Genomic DNA, 22,098 nt, shown 5'->3' on the forward strand with positions numbered 1-22,098 from the left:
AAGAAACAACCTGAACAGAATATGGTGTTAGCAAAGAGCAGTTACTGAGAGGAACGCTGTGAAAAATGCCGTATCAGGTGGCCTCCCTGTGAAGTTAAAACAGCTTAGACCCTAAAAACAGTTATGGGGCCCTCACCACCCGGACTAAGCGGGCTAACTCAGCTGTGAGGCAAACTTTGCTACTGGAAATTAAAACTAGTCTCAGGACTCAAGTAATGTCCGAGTATTAGTCCGTCATGTCACCATACAGGTTTTTTAATAGACTTTATTTACATCACATTCATGAACTAAATATTACCTTTCCTTCTCCTCCCAGCCAAAACACTGACATGGTAAAACATGTAGCTAATTGTTCTCCCTCGCTGAGGTCCATGGTCACACAGGCACACCAATCGAGCCATACCATTTGCAGGAGAAACTACAACTAAAGCTGGAATCTTTTCACAGCTTATTGAATCCCTACTAAAAACCGAATTCTTCCTGCTAACACGATTGAAAACATCAGGTTTTTTTCCAGATTTCACTGTCTTGCTTGTTTCATTTGGTTTTGTTTGGTTGGCTGGTTTGAGGTTTTTTGTTTAGTTGCAGGGTTTTTTTGTTTGGTTGGTTTGGGGTTTTTTGTTTAGTTGGGGTTTTTTGTTTTGTTGCTTTTGAGTAGTCTTACTTTCACTGGATTGTACAGGCAACTGCTACTGCACTGCTGACTTACAGCATTAAAGTCAGAATACGACAGAAGTAAATACTGCTATTATGTCAAGAGAGAAGCATCCCAGGGTCACTCACTGTCTCTCCCTGTGTCAGAAAATGGGCAATATCAGATAACGCAGCCAGGGGAGGACAATTAAAAAAAAAAAAAAAAAAAAAAGAAAAAAAAAAAAGAGAGAGAGAATTTGAATGTTTCCTGTTCTAAGCTGTACTTAGCTATTTTGTTCTCATTTCAGGGACAAACTTTCCGCCCCTCTTAAACCTCAGAGGTAACTCTGTTACGCGTAGGGACACAGTCTCTTCGCAAGATTTAACTGTCTGTCCAACAGGTTCAGCTCAGCATTAGAGCTTTGGACCTCAAACTAACCAGTACCCTACAGCATGTGCTCCCGTTTGATATAAACAAGTATGGATTAACTTATATAAGCCATTCTAAAATTCTGAGCTGCTTCCTCAGTACCAAGAGCTGTGCCAGCAGCCAGACCCAGGGCATGGAGACACTGCCTTTCTCTTAGTGTGACCTGAGACTCTGGTAAAAGTCACCTGCATGGCTGCGGTACTGCTGTCTTGACGCTCACTGCTAAACACACAACATCATTTTAATCTACAGAAAAAGAGTATTAATTACTACCACTATAAGATTAAACAAATAATTAATGTAGAAAAAATGCTCTCCAGGAGCATTATCCTGTATCCATTATTTTAATAACAGTGTATCGATGAAAAATTTGCTGCATTTGACTTTTTGCTGCTACTTCTGGACCAGCAAGTTTCCAGCCCATATTTTCCTCTTCTAGTCTTATTTTTTAGTGACAAGAAAATGCCCCCAACCTATTACAAAATTTACTTTGAAACTGAATATTCTATATCTGACTTTGTAAATTTGACTCCATTTAATTTAGATAAGTTATAACTTCTGCTTATAATTACACCATTAACTATAGGTATTATTCCCGTTGGATTTTTTGGGGAGTAGTTTAAATATAAACAATTTAACAAAGAAACCACATTAAGGATCTTCTTGACTATGCTTAGCTTTTCCTTAGCTCTTCCCAAAACACAGAAGATCACAGATTTAATGATCTTGCCATAAAATCACCCTAATAAAATGCATTTTATAGGGACTTATGAATGAATTAATTAAATGAATAGAACAACCCAAAATTTAACCATGGCCACCATCTACTTGCAAAGTTCTCTAGTGATGTTTTGACAACTTATCCCTGTGAGTTAAAAATTTCCCATTGAGGATGCTATGAAATTCTTATTTCACAAGTGAAATTTCTTTTAAAAATTATGTTTTCAGAAATTCCATTTTATAGCCACTAAGATTTGCTGATACATTTAGTGAAAATAATTACTGTAATTCTTTTATCTAATAAAACAATGATGCAAAATTTACCCTAGAAAGTCATGCATCTTAATGTTTATATTTGGCCATTACCTTTCTTGACAATTAAGCTGCGATCTGTAGAAGCAAAAATCGGTATTTTATTTCTTCTGCAGAGCTATTTTGGCTACTTTGCAATCTCCATATGTTTGCACATAAATATTTTCGAAGACAAACTAAATCAACCAACATTTGCAGTTGCCCAGTCCCCTTGCAAAACATATTATGCACTTAGGATGAATTCAGTGTAAATCATCATCCTAGCCACACAATTAAATACTCTAAGCTTCCTTAACCCTCAGCTCAGACTTTCCTAATCTCTAAAAGAAAGCAATGCCAGATGGCCAAGAACAACTGTTAAGAATCAGAGGGCCACAGAGAAATACCTGAAGCTCTTAGTGATATGTTGGAGAAACACCTTCTGTTTCAGCTTAATGCTGGGTCCCGCTTAGATCCATTTGCTTTGCAGAACTCATATGTGACCCTTCCACGTTAAATCATACACATGCTACTAATTTTCAAAAACTGTATTTTGTTGTCATAAATATGATTCGCAAATGCTGAATTCTTGCTTGCAAGAAGCAACCACCACCTCTTTATCACAGCAACACTGTCTGCTACAAAATGACAGATAGGATCCACCAATTGGCGTGCTCCTCCCTTACCTTCAAACATATACATGTGTAGACATATATATGCATATAATAAAATATTTTAAAATATATTTATTATATATTCTATCTGGTGGATCAAGGTTTTGTTGTAAACTACTCTGAAAAGTACCTGACATCTTGCATTTAGCATTTTTCTACCATCTCTCAGATACACCATTCCAGAGTATCATTTTCATTCTCCATAGCCTGGTTCATACCAAAAACACGTATAATAGATAACATGCATATATAACTGGTCTTCAAGTATCTATGAGCTGGCTGCCAGGCTGAAGGAATAGTACAGCTCACTGCCCCATGAGGAACAGAATCGGTCCCAACCTCTTCCGTTGTGTCAGGAAGCAAATAACGGGAAAAGATTCCTCTTTTTTTAGGGAAGAACATCCCTCTTTGGGCCAACATTGAGTACCATTCAAAACAATAATGCCCAGCATTCTGGGACACCAAAGGATACCACCAGTCTTCATTTTCAGAGGAAGCATCCCAGAAACACCATTCTACCATGGTGGAACAACACTTCCCATGAGACAGCCTTTCTGCTACCGCAGGCTCAAGAACCATGTAGCTTTGTGGCAAGCAAGCTGGTCAGCTGGATCGCCTATTGCAGCTGTACAGCTGTGAGGCTAGCATCTGTTTAAAGACTCCCTGGAACACCGTTTTCCCACCTGTTTCCAGTTGCCTAAATAGGTTCCTGTTATAAAAACCCCCAAACACTGCTTGCCTTTGTCAGAAGATAACAGTGTCGAAGTGGTCCCCTTGCCTCTGAAGACCAGGAGTCACATTCTGCTTGGAATTACAGGTTCAGAAAATTTCATGCTTAAAAATGAATCTTCTCTTTTAGCTTGCATCGCAAAAGGTGACAGTCACTGCTCAAGAGCAGATCACAGCTTCATGGTTTTAGATTTGGGTTTCTTAACAGAAATTCAGAAGGAAGCAATGAGAACACGCAATCCTGGGAATGGAAAAAATGGGTTAAGATGAAAGACAGGGCTGAAATAGCAGAGAATGCTTCAGGACAGGCTGGGAGCAGAGGGTACTGACAGAGCTGTGTGGAGAGCCCAGGGCTGGGCTGGCAGGAGCGTTCAGGGCAGGAGTGAGAAGTACCGCAAGTACACGGTGTCAGCAAGGAGCACATACGGAGCCAAACATCCAAAACCTGTCAGCCAGCCATAGAAGAATTAACGTAGACTCCAGGTACAAAGCCAGAGGCGGCAAACCACAGAACACCTGCCTGCAGTATGCTTCATTCTAGCTCGCATTTCCATGAGTAAAAAGAGGTGATAATGTTGTTCATTTGAATGGCTCAAGACAATAAAATAGCTAGGTAAAAAAAAAACCCAATGAATCTAGCAAGACTGCAGTCCTCTGGAAGGATGCACAGGAACATCAAGACTGGCTTGCAAAATTGAGTATAAGCCAGCTAAAGCGAAGAAAGGGGGGCTTCCGAATAATTGAAAACAGGCTGGTGGATCAACTTTTTGTTGTAAACTACTCTGAAAAGTACCTGACATCTTGCATTTAGCGTTTTTCTACCATCTCTCAGATACACTATTCCAGAGTATCATTTTCATTCTCCATAGCCTGGTTCATACCAAAAGCATTCCTAGAATCTTATACAGAGACGTGGTGACAAAGTTTAGAAATACAAAGAAAAGTGGTGTAAGCCTCACAGCAGAAGACATGGTGGGAAGCGGGTAAAGGGAATTAAGAGGTAAGAGTAAGAGCTGAAGCAGCACAGAGCACTAGAGAACTGTTCCAGACCGTCGGCTAGCTTTAACCTAAGCAGCAATAGGTTTGTCCAGTGGGAGCTGAGCAGAGCTGAGCATGCAGATGAGTTCTGAAATATTTTTGCAAGTTCAAGGAATGGAAAAAAATGGACTCTTGACAGTCTGATGCAGAGTCAAGAACATTGCTGCTTGGGAAAGAAAGATATTGCATCCGAGGAGGTGAGGGGTAAGAGATACTTAATGACTGATCACAAAGGACATGAGTAACAATACCAGAAAAAAGCTGTTCCAAAATTAAACACAACATATAGCACATGAAAAAAATACTTCCAAGGTGTCAAAGTAATGCAGCATTGGGTCAAATAGCCAGTTTGCTATAAATATGGTGTGTTCAAAGTGATTTATTCCAGAAATACTTAAGACAACTTTCTGGTAGGATTGCTGTACAGAAAAGAGAAAAAATAAAAAACCACAAGTGAACTTTGATCAGGTGTTCTTCAGTGACCAGTTCTACCCTTCTGTTTATGCAGGATGCCCACAAGTTCAGTGATTGTAGCATTTTCAGATAGAAGCTCACTGTTACTTGAGTGGTTCAACACCGTACCAAATCTCCCATTAACTCTTGCTCTTAAAGGTTATTTCAGTAAGTGGGTCAAGATAAACAGAGAAGCTGCTAGTAAGACTCCTAATTTCAGCAGTGATCTCTCTACGCCAGAGGCATCTATCTGAACTAGACTGTTAATGTCCCTTTTTCTAAAATAAAGCCAGGGGTGGTGTTTTTATTTATTTATGAAGCTTATGTATACTTCTGGAGCAGAACCACGAATGATTTTGTTCACGTGCCCAAGCTTTGCAACCACCAGGACCATTTCATGTTGGGCTATATTTATGCACACTCAGTATTTCACTTAGCCTGTGATTTCCTCAACAATATTGTTCACTCGAGGCTGCCTAGCTGCCAGATGACTTAACTTTTCCTCCTTCTCTTGTACGTGACAATACTTTGCTCAAAGTAGCCATTACGCTTTTAACTTGCTTGCTGAGGCTTTGTTACAACTCCTCATGCCTCTTGGCTGATGGAGGAAAATCAGTTTTGATCCCTCAGAAGCAAGTGCAAGTCTCCGACTTCACACATCAACGTGGACAACTGCAGCTGAAACTGCATCCAGATTAATTCACTGTTCCAGTCATGTCACATTTATGCTGATACCTTAAAAGGTTAGAACATACATTATTTATTGTTTTAAGTTGGAGAAATGGTACAGAACCTCCTTCAAATGGAAAAGCAGTTTGTCAAATGAAGTTTGCAATAAGCAAATGAGATGTATGGTGACAAAAAGAATGTACTTCAAATTTAAATTAACCTGCAGTTTAATGCAACATGAGGTAGTACAACAGAATGCGAAAATCCTGCCACTGAAGGATTTTAATGCTACAGTAATTCTGCTCTTCCTTAAAGGGCAACAATTCTGTCCTTTCTTAGATAACCCGGTTCAAAATACATATTAGACCAGCAAGTTTGAGGAGTAGGTAGCCAAACTACAGTAACCAGGTAGTAATAAAGATACAGAAAACATGTACGTTTTCCCAGTAGACACAAGTTTAACACTGAAAATATTCTAAGCAGGTATGAGAGGGAGGGAGGGAGGGGAGGGGGGAACTTACTGTACTGCTTCAAAGATGCACTATACACATAATGCAGCAGTACAGGGTACACTAACATATGAAGGCAACCGAAAAGGCAGTACTCACCCAAAATATTAAATTGAAAAGGAACATCATGTATTTCAAACAACACAGGCAGCCTCTTGCCATGTTGCACTTCTTAAATTCTAAAAGGAAAACAAAGGATAGATCCAGGTAAAAGACCACGTATTTGCTGCCTTTGGGTGCACTGTATTTGTCACTTTTTACGCCAGTCCCAGTCCCAACGCCGGTCCCGGTTCCGACCCCAGTGTGGCTCTGTGTGCGTGATCCAGTTGTACCATAGAAAGCTCCAGCCGTAAAACCTCGACCAAATTGCCTCCCTGAGGTAGAAGGTTTAGCAAAATCTGAGTCTTTGCTATCCAAAGATGGACTCCGATGAATTGAAGAATCCTCACTACTTGACTTCTCCATGATCTCTCTTTTCACAGTTGTCAGATTTAATGTATAGCATCTCTCAGCATTAAATGCAGTGCCTTGCAAATGCCACAGTGCGATAAGAGCTGCCTGTGTTTTGCTTCTCTTTTTCTTCGTACATAAATCAGATAATCACTGCAGAATTTATTCATTGCATTGTTGGTGGTTTTATTTTTTATAGCAATGTAGGCTGTACTCTATCTGTAGCATGGATTTATACATTAATATCCCATGCAAGAGCATACTCATGATTTAGCTTGATGAATCAGTTATGCAGAACTTCGATTTTTATTCAAGAGAGCCATAAGCTCTTTCTCTCCACTCCTAGTCTATAGGCAGCCCTCTAATCTATAGGCAGCAGATGGTCCTTGCATCCATTTCCAAAAAGCTTCTGCAGTACACCTGGGAGACTCTCCTTGAGCCGGAGCACTTTCCTTGCTCTCAGCTTCCCTCTCTGTGTCTCTCTGACTCTCTCTCACAAGCTGTCTTTTTTCCTTCCACCCATTTGCAGTATCTCATTCAGTAACCAGCTACCGGAGCGCACTCTGTGTTTCACTGCTGTTGCCGTGAAATCATCAGCAACTGCAACCACTGGGCATTTCCCACAGAAAACCCTGACCTAACTATCGAGTAATAAATCCACCCTCCTGCTCGCCCCTCCCCTCTGCTTTCCATCGGGCCAGTTAGCAGAAGCCTTCTCCCCCAGAGCACGCCTCCATGACATAATATCTTTAATAGGATTAGAATTACTCTTGACTATACAAGTGCACAACAGAAAATCTCTTTAAATGTCAAGTACTGTTTAGCTGTTTATGAGCTAGAACTACGAGGCAGTGATACTCCTGTAACGCAATAAAATACTGGAAAAGTACGAATTAGATAGACAGGTGCTAACCTCTCCCTGCTCATTAAATTAACAGCGATTTACATTTCTTTTCTGGCTGGAACGAATGCCACGGGACAAGGAACTGGAATAGAGTAGCACCCAGCATACACTGAATAGGCACATGCCTCAGTGATACATGCACATAATGTGACGCCATCACCTCTGATATAATTAACCATAACCAGAAAAGCAGAGCTGCTGGCTCTCACAGGGTCATCAATCAATTCTTCAAACTCTTGAAATGTAAGGGTATCTGCACCTGCAGCTATTTACACGCTATTTAACTAGTGTGTCAGAGATTGTTCTTGTGTATGGCAATAAGCCATCCTACACTGCAGGTAGTCTGTGAACTAGAAACACTGACCCAAACGCCACGTGTCCTTTCCAGATAGTAGCGCAACGTGCCTGCTAGGACTCCTGAAACAGAGAGGGCATGACTGTGCACATGTGTATGTGTGCAGGAAGAGAAATACTTCAGGTCATGCCTGGTGCTTCCAAATTCGTCACTTTGTCATAAGCATAAGAGCAGCACACTGATGGTGCAAAGTGATACAGCAGATTTCAAATGCAGGTTATGCTTTTCTCTTGGTAAAGAAACCATATTAGGAGGGCGCTATGAATGAAAAACAGCCACCAGGAAAAGCAAAAATTATGCACAACTTTCGACTGACCCTTCCATATCGACATTATAATGCACTGTTAATTATTTTATCAGGTATCTTTGAGAAAAGATAATTTAACATGGATTCAATCTTAGACAGCTATGCCCAAAAGCCCCTTAAAATTCTGTAATGTTTACGTAACAACATCAGAATCAACACCCTAAAGCAGTGCTGTACCTTTCTTGACAGGCTTTTTCTGAGAAAAGTTCCCTCCACCATCAAGTACTTCACATCACAAAAATACCCAGTGTCTGTATGTGTCACATCTTTCTCTCACCTCTTCCGCTCTAGAATAACACGTTAACAACAGACAGGCCCGAGCCTGTATCAACAGTGTTTATTCACTTTGCTTTTCAACCGTCATTTCAGAACTACCTGCATCAAATGTGCCCATCAGGAAGACAACTGCAAGATGACCACTCAGTAGCACGCACCATAGCAGAAAGGCTACACGCAAAAAACCACAAAATGATAAATTAGCCGTGACCAAAGCCAGGCATTTCTATCCGCACCTATGGCGCGCATACAAACGTCCATGTGAGCAGTCATCAAGAACTAACTTTCTTAGAAAAAAACATGGAAGAGATTTGTAGACCACGGCCAGGTACCCGCCTCACACACTGCAGCCTGCAGGGTAAGTCGCATCCGAACACAGGGCAAACAGACGTCCGAGTATGGTTTTAGAAGTCTGAAAAACCTGTTCTGTTTGAAATTCACTTACTGCACTGTGAAGTTGTGCTTTTGCAATCCTGTGCTGAAGCAGCTACTTTCAGGCTTTTTACTTGCCACATGAAATCGAGCTCTCAACCAAAAAATTATGAGAAGGTACAAGTATTTTAAGGCATTTTTTCCTGTTGCACCCATTGGTTTGCCACTGATGTAGACTAGCTACAGCAAAAAAAAATAAACAGTGCTGTGCACTTTTGAAAACTAACGCAATATAAATATTTGCCTTAGCTTCCCATATGAAGATACAGAACAATAATAATAAATCCACAGTCCTCAAGGTTAAAAAAACTGAAAGAATGTTTTGTAATAAGCAAAAATCTCCACAAATCCATTCAGAGTTTGTAAATAGTGTAAACATTTCTATTAGTGGTTAAAAATAATAATAAAAATTTGTAACAAATAAAAAGGCAACATAACTGTCCCTCCAAGCTTAATTTTTTCAGGTTTTCATTATGAGACTTTATTGAGGCTTTCCAGTTTTCTGTTTCTGCCTTCCAAGGCTACAAAAGATTAGTTTTCTTTACATTACCTGTAACGCACCTTCCATTACGTGTTCTCTGTGACTGGTCTGCATCACAGTCTATACTTCAGAGCCGAGAACCGAAGACAGGTAGAGCCGGCAGCCAGCTTCAAACCCAAGCCTGGGCGAGGAGCACAAGGGCAACCGCAGTTCCAGATCTGCCCGCCCTCCCGCTGTGCACCAAGGAAACATACCACCCTCTTAGGGTTCTGCTCTTCCCACCAGGAAGACTTTACAAGCTTTAGTAACCTTCTGCCACTGGAATTCGTGGCCACGGAGCAGCTTTACAGATTAGATGCCACTTCCTCCTGCTGGAACTCTTAACTCCGTTTAGCTGTAGCTCAGTTAATAAATCACACAGAACTGCTGATTTGCTGAAAAAATAAACGGTGCAAAACCTGTCAGCAATTCATCCAGCTGTGTTTTGACTAGCCAGCGCACTTCACTCTGCCTCCGACTGAGACTTCGGTGGTAGGTGTTGCGGCGAGTCCATTCAACACCACCTTACGGTGGTCCCACTCAACAGCGTAACCTCAGCACAGCAACAAACACGTTTTGCTTCACTACGGATCTCGTCTCTGTTAAGTAATTAGGGCATGAAAAACGTTCAAAATCTCACTCTGTACTTCATTAATCTTTGATTAGTGAATCACAGAATTTTCTTGCTGATAGGTGTTTCCACATCAAGAAAATAATTTCAGACCCATACACAAATGCCTGGGACAAGGCAATGAACATCAATGAGTCCATCGCACCTAAATGGCTCAGACAAGTAGTAAGGGTAAGAATTTAGGCCACTTTCAGATACTGGGTAGGAAAACAGATGTCACAATGGCTGTTAGCAGAAAAATGGAAAGGAGGGGTATTACTAATAAGACCCAAACAACATAGGCTGGTTCTCCTGCGGAATCTGATTTACTTGGTGCCCGCCCAGGAACAGTCCACCATAGCCCTCAAAATACAGATCCCAGCAACTTCAGTTTTTATTGGAAGTCACAAAATTATTTAGTGCTTTTTCTCCGCTCTTGGTTTTATCTCATCAGAACTTCAGTGCCAATTATGCCAGCTACGCTGGTTCTGAACCCTTCTGTTACTCTTCGCCCTCTTCAGCTGTTTTTGCACAACTGGCTTGTGGAACCATACTGCAAAACAGAGCACAAGCTGACCAAGTTTATGCACATATTTATAACCATGTATTTATAAAGACATATTACAGACATAAAACGTATTTCAGCGACATATAAAAGTGTTGTTTATTTTTGCCCTTGTAAAAGTTCAAAATCCATTTTACAAGACACTCCCCTTAAATGATCTTGCTGATCCAGGGAGAGGGACAAGGCAACAATAGGCAAGAACAGGAACAAACACAGAAGCCTGAGCAAAAATATCTCAAGCTTTTGTTATAGTCCCTCATGATTCCTGACTATGAAATCTGAAACACTAGGAGTTTTTAAAAAAGGAAGATAAAAATTCCGGTCACCACAGCATACAAACCATTTTACAACTTATTCTATATTTTACCTTGCAATTTCTATTATGTAGGATAGTGCTACTGTCACCATTTTAAATATGGGGAACTTGAGGACCAAGACATTAGCTGAGGATGAATAGGAAATTGCTGTCGGATAAGCAAACTAAATCTGTGCCTCACATGGCCTCGGCTAGCACACTGACCATTGCATCATTCTCAAATTAATTATTTTTAGAAATTGTGAGCTTGAGTAACTCTACCACATAACTTCAGAACAGTACCGAGCCCTGAAGAGAGACAAACGCATGCGTACATGATCAGGTCTTCGAGGGATACAGTTCTTAAATTCATTCTTTTCTTCTGAATGATATTAACCAAGAAGTCAATTACACAAGCCTTCCTCAGAGTACACTAGGTAGACAAAGAACCAAGATCTCTGAGTATAAATTCAGTGACTACATCTTCCCAGCCACTTCTCCAAATCCTGAAAAGCCATGAGGAGATATGGAACAGGAGCTGGAAAGAATAGCTTATCAGTCTGGCATACAGCTGTTTACAGATGAAACCTCAGATTAAAAAAACCACACAACTGATTTTGGAATAAGCTTACAGGGAAAAGAAAGTCTAAAAAAAATCAAATTGAAATTAGTATCACATGAGAGGCAAACCCATGAAGTTCTCGGGACTTCTATGCTCCTGGTTCCACAACAAAGAGCTTAGTCTCCAGCAAGCCAAAATACCCGGAGTTCCAGGGCTCCCAAGGCTGCAGGATTTAACCAAAAACCTGGATGCTCTGAGGGTTGTATCCCACGTCCTGAGGCCTTCCAGGTTCCCCGCCTGCATGTTGTAAATCCACAGCATTCTGCCCACCGTGGGACTGGACAGAAGCAAGGTAGGTTTCAAGGACAACTTTGTATGGTAGACAAGTTTTGAAACCTGCCTTTGTTTTTCAGCATTAAATATCCCAAGCCATATTTTGCCCTTCAAATGCTTTCATTTTCCAACAGGAAAATTCTTCCATCAGAAACAGACAGAAATACTGTAACGTCAGTTTTGGAGTCTCCAATACCCGATCACAGCTTCCCACATTATTCAGAGCAGATATGAACAGCTTGTTTGTTATCAATGCTAGAAAGAATCACTACCAAGTGTGTGGAGAAGAGTGAAACACACAGTTTCCCTACCACCTTGAACAGCAGCCATTTCTAATACCCTCAGAAAACCCTCATTTCCTTGGGCACTGGATGGACAGGCCAGTGACGGAGGGGCAGGCTGGATTCGTCAGGGAACTGCCTTCCTCACAGCTGGTGCCTGCGATCTGACCAGTAAATAATTCTCCTCTAATGTTTTGTGAGAGAGGACAGAGACAAGCTCGTGCCCTTCTCTCTTCACTCAGAGCATTCGACAGGCACCTCTGACCCTCAGCTCCACCTGCGGAAGAAAGGCACCTCCAGAGGCCAGGTAAAAGGATCTGGGACAGGTCAACGTGCACACGGCGTAACTTGGAAGGAAAACAGAGACACCCAGATGGGTTTTTAGAGGCTGGGCTCCATATTCTGTGACTCCACCTAGCATTGGCACGGCTGAAGGAGAAAAGGAGGCCTGGCAGGGATACAGGAGTGGGACAGCGCTCCAGGCTGCAGGAACAGCGTGAGGGAACACCCCCGAGAAGGCACTGAGCTTGAGATCTGTGGGGAAAGGATTTGTTCTTACGGACATAGGGACCAAGTGCCTAGCCACCTCAATCCAAATCCACCTTCATCAGTCCTGACTTCACCCCAAAGAAATTACCTTTGTTGATATTGTTACTGGAAAAGAAATTAATTAATCTGTTTCCTCTGACACAACAGCATTACAGCTTGCGGTTGCCTCTGATGAGTAATTCTCCTTGTCCTCCCAAGACAAAGAGGTAAAATATCTTTGAATGGCCTAAATCACTACTTACTAGTTTACACTTACATATACCAATAAGAACAGTTTATCCTTCCACCGTGAGGTCCTCACTGGATGGATGATCAAGAAAATAAGACCCTATTATAAGACTTCCCACTGTGTCAAACATTCTGTGTCATTTGGTCCCTGGGATTTCCATTAAAAACCATTTACTGCTAACAGTGTGTATGTGGCTGAGACTTCTCATTTAGGATTTCGCAACAGAGACAGAATGAGGTTCTGTCTCAAAACTGTACAAAGAAATTAGTTGTAAACTATGTCAGGGACCTTAACCCACTGTGATAAGATGCAGGAGATGACTTGATAAACTAACGCACAGGAGACATGCGAGGTAAGGGTCAAAGTGCAACACGGGGTCCAGAAGCTTAGAAATTGTGAATGTCACCTTCACACCAGTTGTCCCCTCAGCAGCCCTCAGACTGAGCAAAAAGCATGCCTGAGTTTCCAAAGCGACAGAAAAACATAACTTCATAAACCCCAGAAATCCTGCTACCCACGTTTAAGCTTTTAAATCAAAACATTTGCACTAGCACAAGGGTCTTTTTAGGGGTTTTGTTTTCACTTTACAAACGACATCATGAAACATGCTAAATCTGCAAGAAGTCCTCTAAAGATTATGTCAGAATGCAATTTACCATTGATATTTTCACCTTTAAGAAAAAAAATCCAGAAAGTCTATTTGTTGTTTGTTTCTGAGAAGCCCTGGAAGTCAGAGTCTTCTTGGGCTTGGCACCATACATAGGGAGATCAAATCAACCCGTACAACAGCATACAGTCCAGACAGAAAACAAGATATTAATAGCTGGCTCGGAATTCAATAACTAAATTGGACATTCTTTTTGAAGTCCCAAAACTACCTTAAAAATTCTCCCACCAGCAGGTGGGACAACATAAAAAATATGAAGGGCAAGAGAAGAGCATGTGCCCAAGCAGACAGGCCTATCCTGCTGGACAGCAGAGTGCCAGACGCTTTAGAACAGTCTGTTTATGACTTTTACCAGAAGAATCTGTATCCCTGTTAATTACAGGGTGTTTATCTCATCTTCTGTGGTGGTGAATACATGGTTCCATCAACAGCTAATCCTTCTTAAATTCTGCTGAGAACTCAGCCCCAGTATCTTACAGCAGTGAGTTCTGCAGGTACGTGTTATGTTAAAAATTTCAGCATCTTCCTCTTATTTGCTATTGTTAAGCCTTCCAGCTCTGTCCTCTGTTCTGGCATTAATCCTCATCCCATATTTCATTATTTTGTAATCCTGTATTACAGCTCATGTAATTTGTCCTTCATTAAACTAAGCACTTATCTTTCCAGTGCCTCCTGTTATTGAAAACTCTCCAACTCCCTCATAATTTCAGCTAACTATCTTAGTGCTTCTTTCTCTGTTATGTTTATACCACAGTCTTTTCCAATCTGCTGATGAAAAGATCGCCTTTTTAAAGGATAAGAGTTAATATTCAAATTCAAAATTAATTTAACCAATTCTGTTTCTATCAACACCTTACCTTTACAAAAGTGAAGTCACCCAGATGCAACTGACCTTTCCTCATCATTCCTATTCTGTTTTTTCATTTCAAATTCAAAATTTAGTCTCTGAGAAGTTCAGCATTTCACAACCTAACAGGAAAACCCTTGTAGTTTAAATTTGTATCTCACCTGTAGGAGGAAGGGGAGTTTTCTCGCTCAACAATGTTAGTATAATACTAGTCACTTGTAAAATCATCAATAAGCCCATCTTCAAGTCAGAGACTCCTTGTAAAGAAGCTAACACAAGCCAATCCAAGCCTTGGCCATCAATGATGCAAATAAATGTGTGGTACCAGCTGCTGTCCCCTCCCAATACACAGAAAAGCATATGCAGAGAAGCGCTTTTTACTGCACGCACAAAGAAAGCAAGATGAAAGCTGCGAACCATGGACAGGAAGGCAGCAACATCATAACCCTGATATCCCCAGCGGTTAAACATCACAAATCAGATCTCCAAAACCATGCTTTAAAAATTAAAGACAAAAAAAAAGAAAGCAGGGACGAGGAAGTGAGAGAGGTTCTTCTTATTTACCACCTATTTTTTGCAGAGGTAAAGTACATGATCTGAGCGCCTCTCTTCTCCCACTTCAAATGACAGTTTCGATTTTTACATCTTCCATATTGACTCCAGGTTAAAAAAGGCTAGCAACTAGCAGAAGACTTTTGCCTCTCATGCGAGATGGCATCCCTTCTTCCTCTTGGACAGTGTAGGGAGACTTAATTAATACAAGAACTCTTCTAACCACATCCAACATGTACAAGTCCCTTGAACAAAATCAGGTGGATATTCTGTGACCTATGTTCTAAAGAGGCTGTATGTCACCAGCAGTCTGCTATTCTGAATTAACTGGCAGCTGGTTCTATGTATCAGCAGAACTATGTAACTTAAACGTAAAAAAAAAATTTACAACCCCCTCATATAAATGCCTCCACATGAAGCAAGACCAAGAGAATGATGTGAGCATTCAGTTTTAAAAGGCATCACACATCTCTGAAACACGCTCAGTTACGCCATGAAGGAACGTTCACAACTGAGTGAATTCCTTCATTGCTAAAATATTCATTTTTTGGCACTTAAGCATAAACAGGTGTGATTCCATGAATGGGAACATTTAAAACCACTGTGTCAGGGCTGGCAGAGACCCAGATGTCTACAATGGGCAGCAAACTTACACCGCTGTGTTGGGCTCCCCTCCCCATTGCCTCATCACCAGCCCCAGCCTCCAATTTAAGACATCACGGAAAGTGCCAGACTTGGACTCACTGGAGAGCCATCACCTCAGCGATGTGTGAGTTATCAAAAGGCTGTTTACCAGCAGCACTTCCAAGCAAAACCTGATCCCAGGTTCCACCTTCAGGTCAAAGAGATGCACAGCTTTCATAAAGGAGTCAAACCGGCAAATGAATTTAAGTACCTGCCCAGAGCGAGGAGCCTCACAGCTGAAAGTTAGCAGCAGAGTAGGCTGAGTTCAACCCACAGTACCAGGTTCCCCTCTGCTGGGCCCCCAGCATGACCCACGGCAGAAACATCTGGAAGCAAGGGTGGGATCTAGCCTCTACAGCCACGCGGCCCCCAGGCTACTCTGGGCCCTCCCTGAGGTCCACCAACTGTAGTAAGAAGCTACACTGCCTAATGATTCCCTGCAAATACCTCCTTCTGTCCTCCAAAGGAGACATTCCCGAAGTCATGAGAAACAGTTTTTGCATAATTCAAGATAACTCGAACATACCTGAAGCGCCTAACAGCACTCCTCAAGATCTGATCAAACCACGGCACAACGGCCACGCTTCATCCTGCTGGTTTGCACTGGGCTCTGTGCTATGGCTTCCAACAAGCTTCTACAACGTACAGCTAGAGCAAAGCCCACGGACTCTGTCCTGTCTTGAAGCTCTTTAGGTTTATAAACACAATCCTCTCTGAGCATCTGCATCTGCCCTTGCAATAAAGCTTAGCTCCCCTCACAATAAAGCTTCTTGCACTTTGTGTGGTGACGCTGTGGGATATGGTCATTTAAAATAGCATGTGCCTGTAACATAACAGTCATGCAATTAATGCTTTTTGCTTTGCCGAGAACAACAAAGTCAGATTTAAACCCCAAGAGGAGGCAGATACTTTAGCCACCCTACTCATCTCACAAGAATGAGGCTAAATGGTTCTCATCTATTCTGCATGAGATACAAGAAAAGCGTAAAAATGAAACCAAGGTAAACCTCTCACTATAATCCAGCAGGTTTATGTATATGGTGCTGCTATTCATGAGCTTTGTGATCGGTGTCACCTCTTACTACAAGGGTTGGGCGATTTAAAATGACAAAGGAGGAAATGAAAGGGAAAAAAAAAATAGAGTACAGTTTGATGTGACCCTGCCTGTCAAGCCGCAAAAAACTACGCAGCAGTTCAGTTAGCTGATTTACAGTAGGAACTACTTACCTTTTTACAGCTTTTTAATTAATGATCTTTTGTAAAGGCAGAAATATAATGGCAAAAAAGAGTTTTATGACCTTATCTGCATTAAGGGGGACTCATTTACACTTGGCGAGAATGCTGTGGGCTAGCTGCAATACCAGGCGTTCAGAGCCTGACATGGGGTATAAAGAATGGATGCAAGCATGTTTGACTCTTTCCCAAACGCCAAGCCCACATGCCCTCGAGTTTTGAAAAAGTTTATTTGTACTGTCAGTGTCTCTCAGAGGTGATAAAACCACGATGCCCTTGATCAGCTGCCAGAAACTAAGCACCTTGCAAAAAATCCCCATAGTGGCATCTGAAAGACAAAAACGTGGGTTTTGGAGGGGAAAACTACTTGTGTCATTCAATCTGCCCTGATCTGTTTGAGCATGTAACAAGTATGCGGTAGTTACAGCATGAAATATCAATTGGCCTTTAGAAGCAGCACTTCGTTAATTTATCACAGGCAGATATTTTCCATTTACAAATTAATTGGGACACTGGCATTTTGTTTCAGAAGCAACCAACACAATGCTTCATGCTATGCTCTTCACACTGGTTCAGAGGAGTCTATAAAATACATGGCCATTAATGTTTAGTAAATGGTGTGCATCCAGACAGGTTTTTAAAAAACATGAACTAAACTAAAGGCTTCCAAAATGCAATGCCACATAAGGGTAGACAGTGCTAGTTTGGGTCCAAATATGCCTTCCAGGAGTCAAATCTGACGCCCACAGTAATGGTATCTACATGCTGTTTCTCTCTTCTCTCCTACCTGTCCAAGTCTAGACTTCTTTCAAACCTAATCTAATTTACTGAAAAGCCTTTCCAGCCTTCTTCCCTTCAGAATAACAAGCTAATAGTAAATCTACCGGAATATCATCCATGTGGTAATGTTTTGTTGGCTTTTGTTGTTGTTTTAACCCTGTAATCTCAGTGTCTGTAAAACAGAGCTATACAGGTTTGGACATCGATGCCCCTGACATAAAAGATACTTTGTCCCCTGGATTTTATCCAGCCTGTGGGTTCTCCTTTTGTGTTATTTTTCTCATATGCTCATTTCTTAAGTCACAGTAGTCCCTTTCCTGTCAAGCATCTGGCCAGAAGAAACATATAATCCTTTCAGGCCACCCAGACATCTTCCAGAGAGTTTTAAGAACTCATCACCCTATTCCGTATCTGAACTCAACTTCTCTAAATTGATCACATCTCAGTCTTCTCCTCCCCCACCTCTCTCTGTGCCACTGGTTTTATGACAGGACACTCCTGTATAGTACTTAAGTGTTTCTATTCCAATAGCACAGCAACTGTTATATTAAATATTTATCGGTAATGGGGTTACTCTCTTCTGCTGCAAGCTGAAGCAAGATGGTTTGGCAGACACGATCATTAAAAGAGTCTGTATGTTTGTCTCTTTTTGAAGAAATACTATACTCAAAATACACAGCTTTAAACATGATTCCAACCAAAACCTGATCGCATACACTGCGCTCTGAAATCCGATGTTTCTTCTATTACAAGGATTGCTAAATTAAGTCAGCTCAGTTCCCACTGTGGTTTTTTCTTTTAAATCAACTTGAATGCTTTCTGCCCCATACACCGAAAACAAAGGTTCAGAAATTGGCACTATGGTAAGTAATTTGGCCTGAGATTGAAAACAAAGAAGAAAAAACCCCTCTTCTCACTCCCTGACAGCTGTACCACTGGAACTCTGTAGGTTAAAGGTACCAAAAAGCAATAAAAGCTTAATCAATAGAATCAGGAGTTATGGATCTCTGAACATACAAAGGGAACAGAGCTGAGGAATTGGAAGGTGCAGTTTCTTTTTCCAAACGGAATGATGCTTTGCACCTGTCTTGTAATTCAATGCCAGGTTTATGTGTTATGCTGCAAAAAAAGACGTAGCAAGTGCCTTAATCATTTCAAAGAAACCTTATTCCAGTTCAGTGCCTCCCGAAGAGTGCCTATTGCTGTTCTGCAGCTCTTTTAGCTCCATTTATACAGATGCCTCAATTTTGTCCCTACTTAATACATCTGTTATGTTTATATAGTCTTTCTCAAATATCGATGATCTCTGACTGAGTCTAAAAGACTACATCAATACCAAGCTGTAGGCGGGGAGGAGGGAGTAATGAATTCTTCCCTATGTATTGTTCCCAGGCACCAGAGCCTTCAAAATGTCTATCACAGAACTATCTTCATACATTTTAAACATCCTTCATATTTAAGATCTGGTTATTTTTGTTTTAATATAAAGCACAAATACTTGAAAGCCAAAAAATACAAAACAGTTTTCTACACAGTATCCTGTATTCTCAAGCAGTGGAAAAAACCCCAGATCACTCAAGGCCTGACACAGTACACTGCTACGTTATTGCTGCAAAGTTCTGTGAACCAGATTCCCTCTCAGATTTCACAAGCTGGTCACCAGTAGCTGTTATGCACAATCTGTAAATCACATTTTTAAAGCAACCAGGGGCCCTTTGAAATTAAAAGCCAGATACACGTCATTGATGCACAGTACTCAGTACTGGGAAATCTTAAAGCGCTGACTTCTGTTATAGAAAAGATACATGCTTAGGAACAGAATTCCACGGGAAGATACCCTCAAGAGATGCTATACGCTAGTTTGAAATAAAACTTTCAGCTCATAAAATGTTAATATCAGGTCTTTATGCAGGCACTAAGGTCAGGACAGATGTGCTGCCTAACACCTAAAAGACTCTCCCTTTCCAGAAGGCTAATAATGTCTTCCAATAGCTAAAAGGCAGTTACAGAAGACGGTGGTACTTTGTTCACAGGGATGAACATTGGCAGGACAAGCAACAGAAATAAGTTGCTCAGGGACAATTTGGTCTGGATATAAGGGATAAAATACCTTCAGTGGTAGAACAATCAAACATTGGAATACATTGCTTAGAGAGGTGGTAGAATCTCCTCATTGGAAATATTCTCAGTTTGACAAAAAGTCTCAGTTTGACAGAGGCCTGGATAACCTAAACTGGGACCCTGCTTTCAACAGAAGGTTGGCTCATGCTCCCCAGCGTCTCCTTCCATCCTAGACTTTGCTGTGATTCTAACATTTTGTCCTAATGTCTAAAACCTGAGTCAGCCACTGAGCCCGAAGATGGGCTGTGTGATTCCCCATCACTGCATAACACCTCCCTGGAGTACAAAGACTGACACTGAACTCCAAGGCGCAGAGTTCTCGAAGGACAAAGTAGTACTGACTTGGTCACAATTTAAGTACAATTGCAGGGACTACAAAACCTGGCAAATTGAAATTGCTATCAATCTGATGAGGAGGGGGAAAAGAAGATGTGTTTCTTATCCGTACCTAGACTTGACGAATTAGGAACATCCTCATCCTATCAATTGAATATCGACATATCATAAAGCCTGTCTGATCTGTGTGAATTAGTTTGGTAGTTATCCTTTCTAATCTGTTAACTACAGTCTTCTTGAAAAACATGTTTAACAGAAGAAAGGACACAACAAATTGCAGTCTTTCCCATCACCATGTTCTGCATTTTTTTTCCCCCTACTGGGCTGTGAATCCTATACAAAGGTGTATTTGTCAGAATGCAGGATCTTCCCTAAGGCAAGGAATGCAACTTACTTGCAAAAAACAGGGATTAGTAATTATTTAAAGGCAATCCATCTGCCCCTCGAGATGTACCGGCTGCACAGATGAAGGGCTGTTTTAATCTCCTCAAGAGTAAATTTTCTGAAAGATCCCAAATGAAACTTATTTATATGGGAGAAGAAACCTTGTTCCTTGAGCACAGATACGGTGGAATTGCTTTTGGTGTTGCCACTATGTCATGACAGTGGAAAGCTATTTAAGGACTTTGATCTGACAAGCTGATACAGTTTTAGATGCACCCATCTCCTTAACTGGGCATTATCAACAAAATAATGTTAGTTTTTACAGTGTACAACTTTGTTTCAGATACATCTTGTGTTGCGAGTCTCTCCCTACAGCTTTCCTACCATACTGTTCTCTTCGTACAGCCCCAGTGAGGAAGAGAGGACAGTCCGTGAAACTTTGCACAAAAACAATCAACGAAGAGGGGAGGGAGAATACAGAATGGGAAAAAAAGAACGGAGAAAAATTCTTTAGCTCGCTCAAACACCTTCATTCAGGGCATCCCAGATGATACTGTAATAAGAGTGAATAGAACTTTTTGGACAGGAGTCTGACTTCAGCAGCTGTTGTTCCTTTAAGTGCTAGAAAAGCTATCAGATTTGAGTATATGAATAATGTATACTGGTGTGATTACTAAAGCTTTTTCATCAAAATACTGAGTAAAGGACTAGTCTTTCAAAGGAAAAAGGCAATTTACCAAGCAAAATGGTGCTATCTCTGGCCACATCCCCAAATAATTGCTTTATTGTTAGAGCCTTTAGCGGTTACAGGCAGTCTTGTCACTGGGCTGAGCCCACCGAGATGTTTCATTCTGCAGCAGACAGGCACGGTGTGTTATTTTCCTTGGGATTTTGAAGGATTATCAGTCACCTCTAAGTTTTCTAACCAGTTTTTTAACCTCTTTGTCATGAGCTCTTCTAATGGCAGGCATTAGCATATGGAAACACCTCCTCTGCAGTGTTTTGCTGTCTTTACTGTGCTACATTACAAGGGGCATAAAATATGAAGAAAACAAACAAACATGGATTTGTTCCTTGGGTGCTAATAACACTAAAAAGCTATTTTAAAGGGAACCGCTACAAGAATTGAAATCTTTCTAACTTCCCAGCTTTCGGTACTCATGTGACTATAAAACAATTAATTTTGAAGATCAGGTTAATGAATTCTTTGCACATACCTTCAAAGTGCTGTACATTCCTTTCATTCTTACAGAATCAAATGGATTTTCATACCCTGACATGATTTACCTTTTCAAGGCTAATCGGGGTGGCTATGCAGGTTGACAACTGAGTTTCTTCCCATAGCAAGTGACCATTTTCGATGTTAAACTAGCAGTGCCTGCTGTAACTCGGAGGAAAAATAACTCGCTACAGTCCAAAATAAAAACCCATGGCACAGTCCCTATAGATTTAAAAAAAAAAAATGCGTTTCTTCTGTCCCTAACAAAATCAGGCCTCTTTTTAAGTCTCATTTCAGCATGTCAATACAGATAACACTTAAAGCTGTTACAGGAGTCAAAGAAGGGGATGAACACACAGAAGATTAGCTGAACTTCCTTTTTAAGCTCTAAAACAAACACAGCCAGCAATAAACCTAAGTCACTTCGTGGTCAATTCTAGCTTACCCTGGTGGCCTCTTTG

The 22,098-nt window shown here is 41.1% G+C and overlaps 1 protein-coding gene across 4 annotated transcripts in view; it reads right to left on the reverse strand.

The window, feature by feature from the left end:
• TSPAN9 (tetraspanin 9) overlaps window positions 1–22,098 on the reverse strand; it is a 186,917-nt gene that overhangs the window by 95,452 nt on the left and 69,367 nt on the right. For 2 of the 4 annotated variants that reach the window (XM_080393620.1, XM_080393622.1), the window contains one exon: window positions 6,246–6,325. The exons of 1 other annotated variant lie outside the window; for it this stretch is intronic. In XM_080393620.1, coding sequence (XP_080249746.1) covers window positions 6,246–6,308 — 63 coding nt within the window. In that variant the 5' untranslated portion in view covers window positions 6,309–6,325. Of the gene's footprint in view, window positions 1–6,245; window positions 7,202–22,098 lie in introns of those variants that run through there. One more of the 4 variants, XM_080393621.1, reaches the window with a different exon arrangement.

Source organism: Falco punctatus (assembly GCF_963210335.1).
Source record: "Falco punctatus genome assembly, chromosome: 6".
Lineage (NCBI taxonomy): Eukaryota > Metazoa > Chordata > Aves > Falconiformes > Falconidae > Falco > Falco punctatus.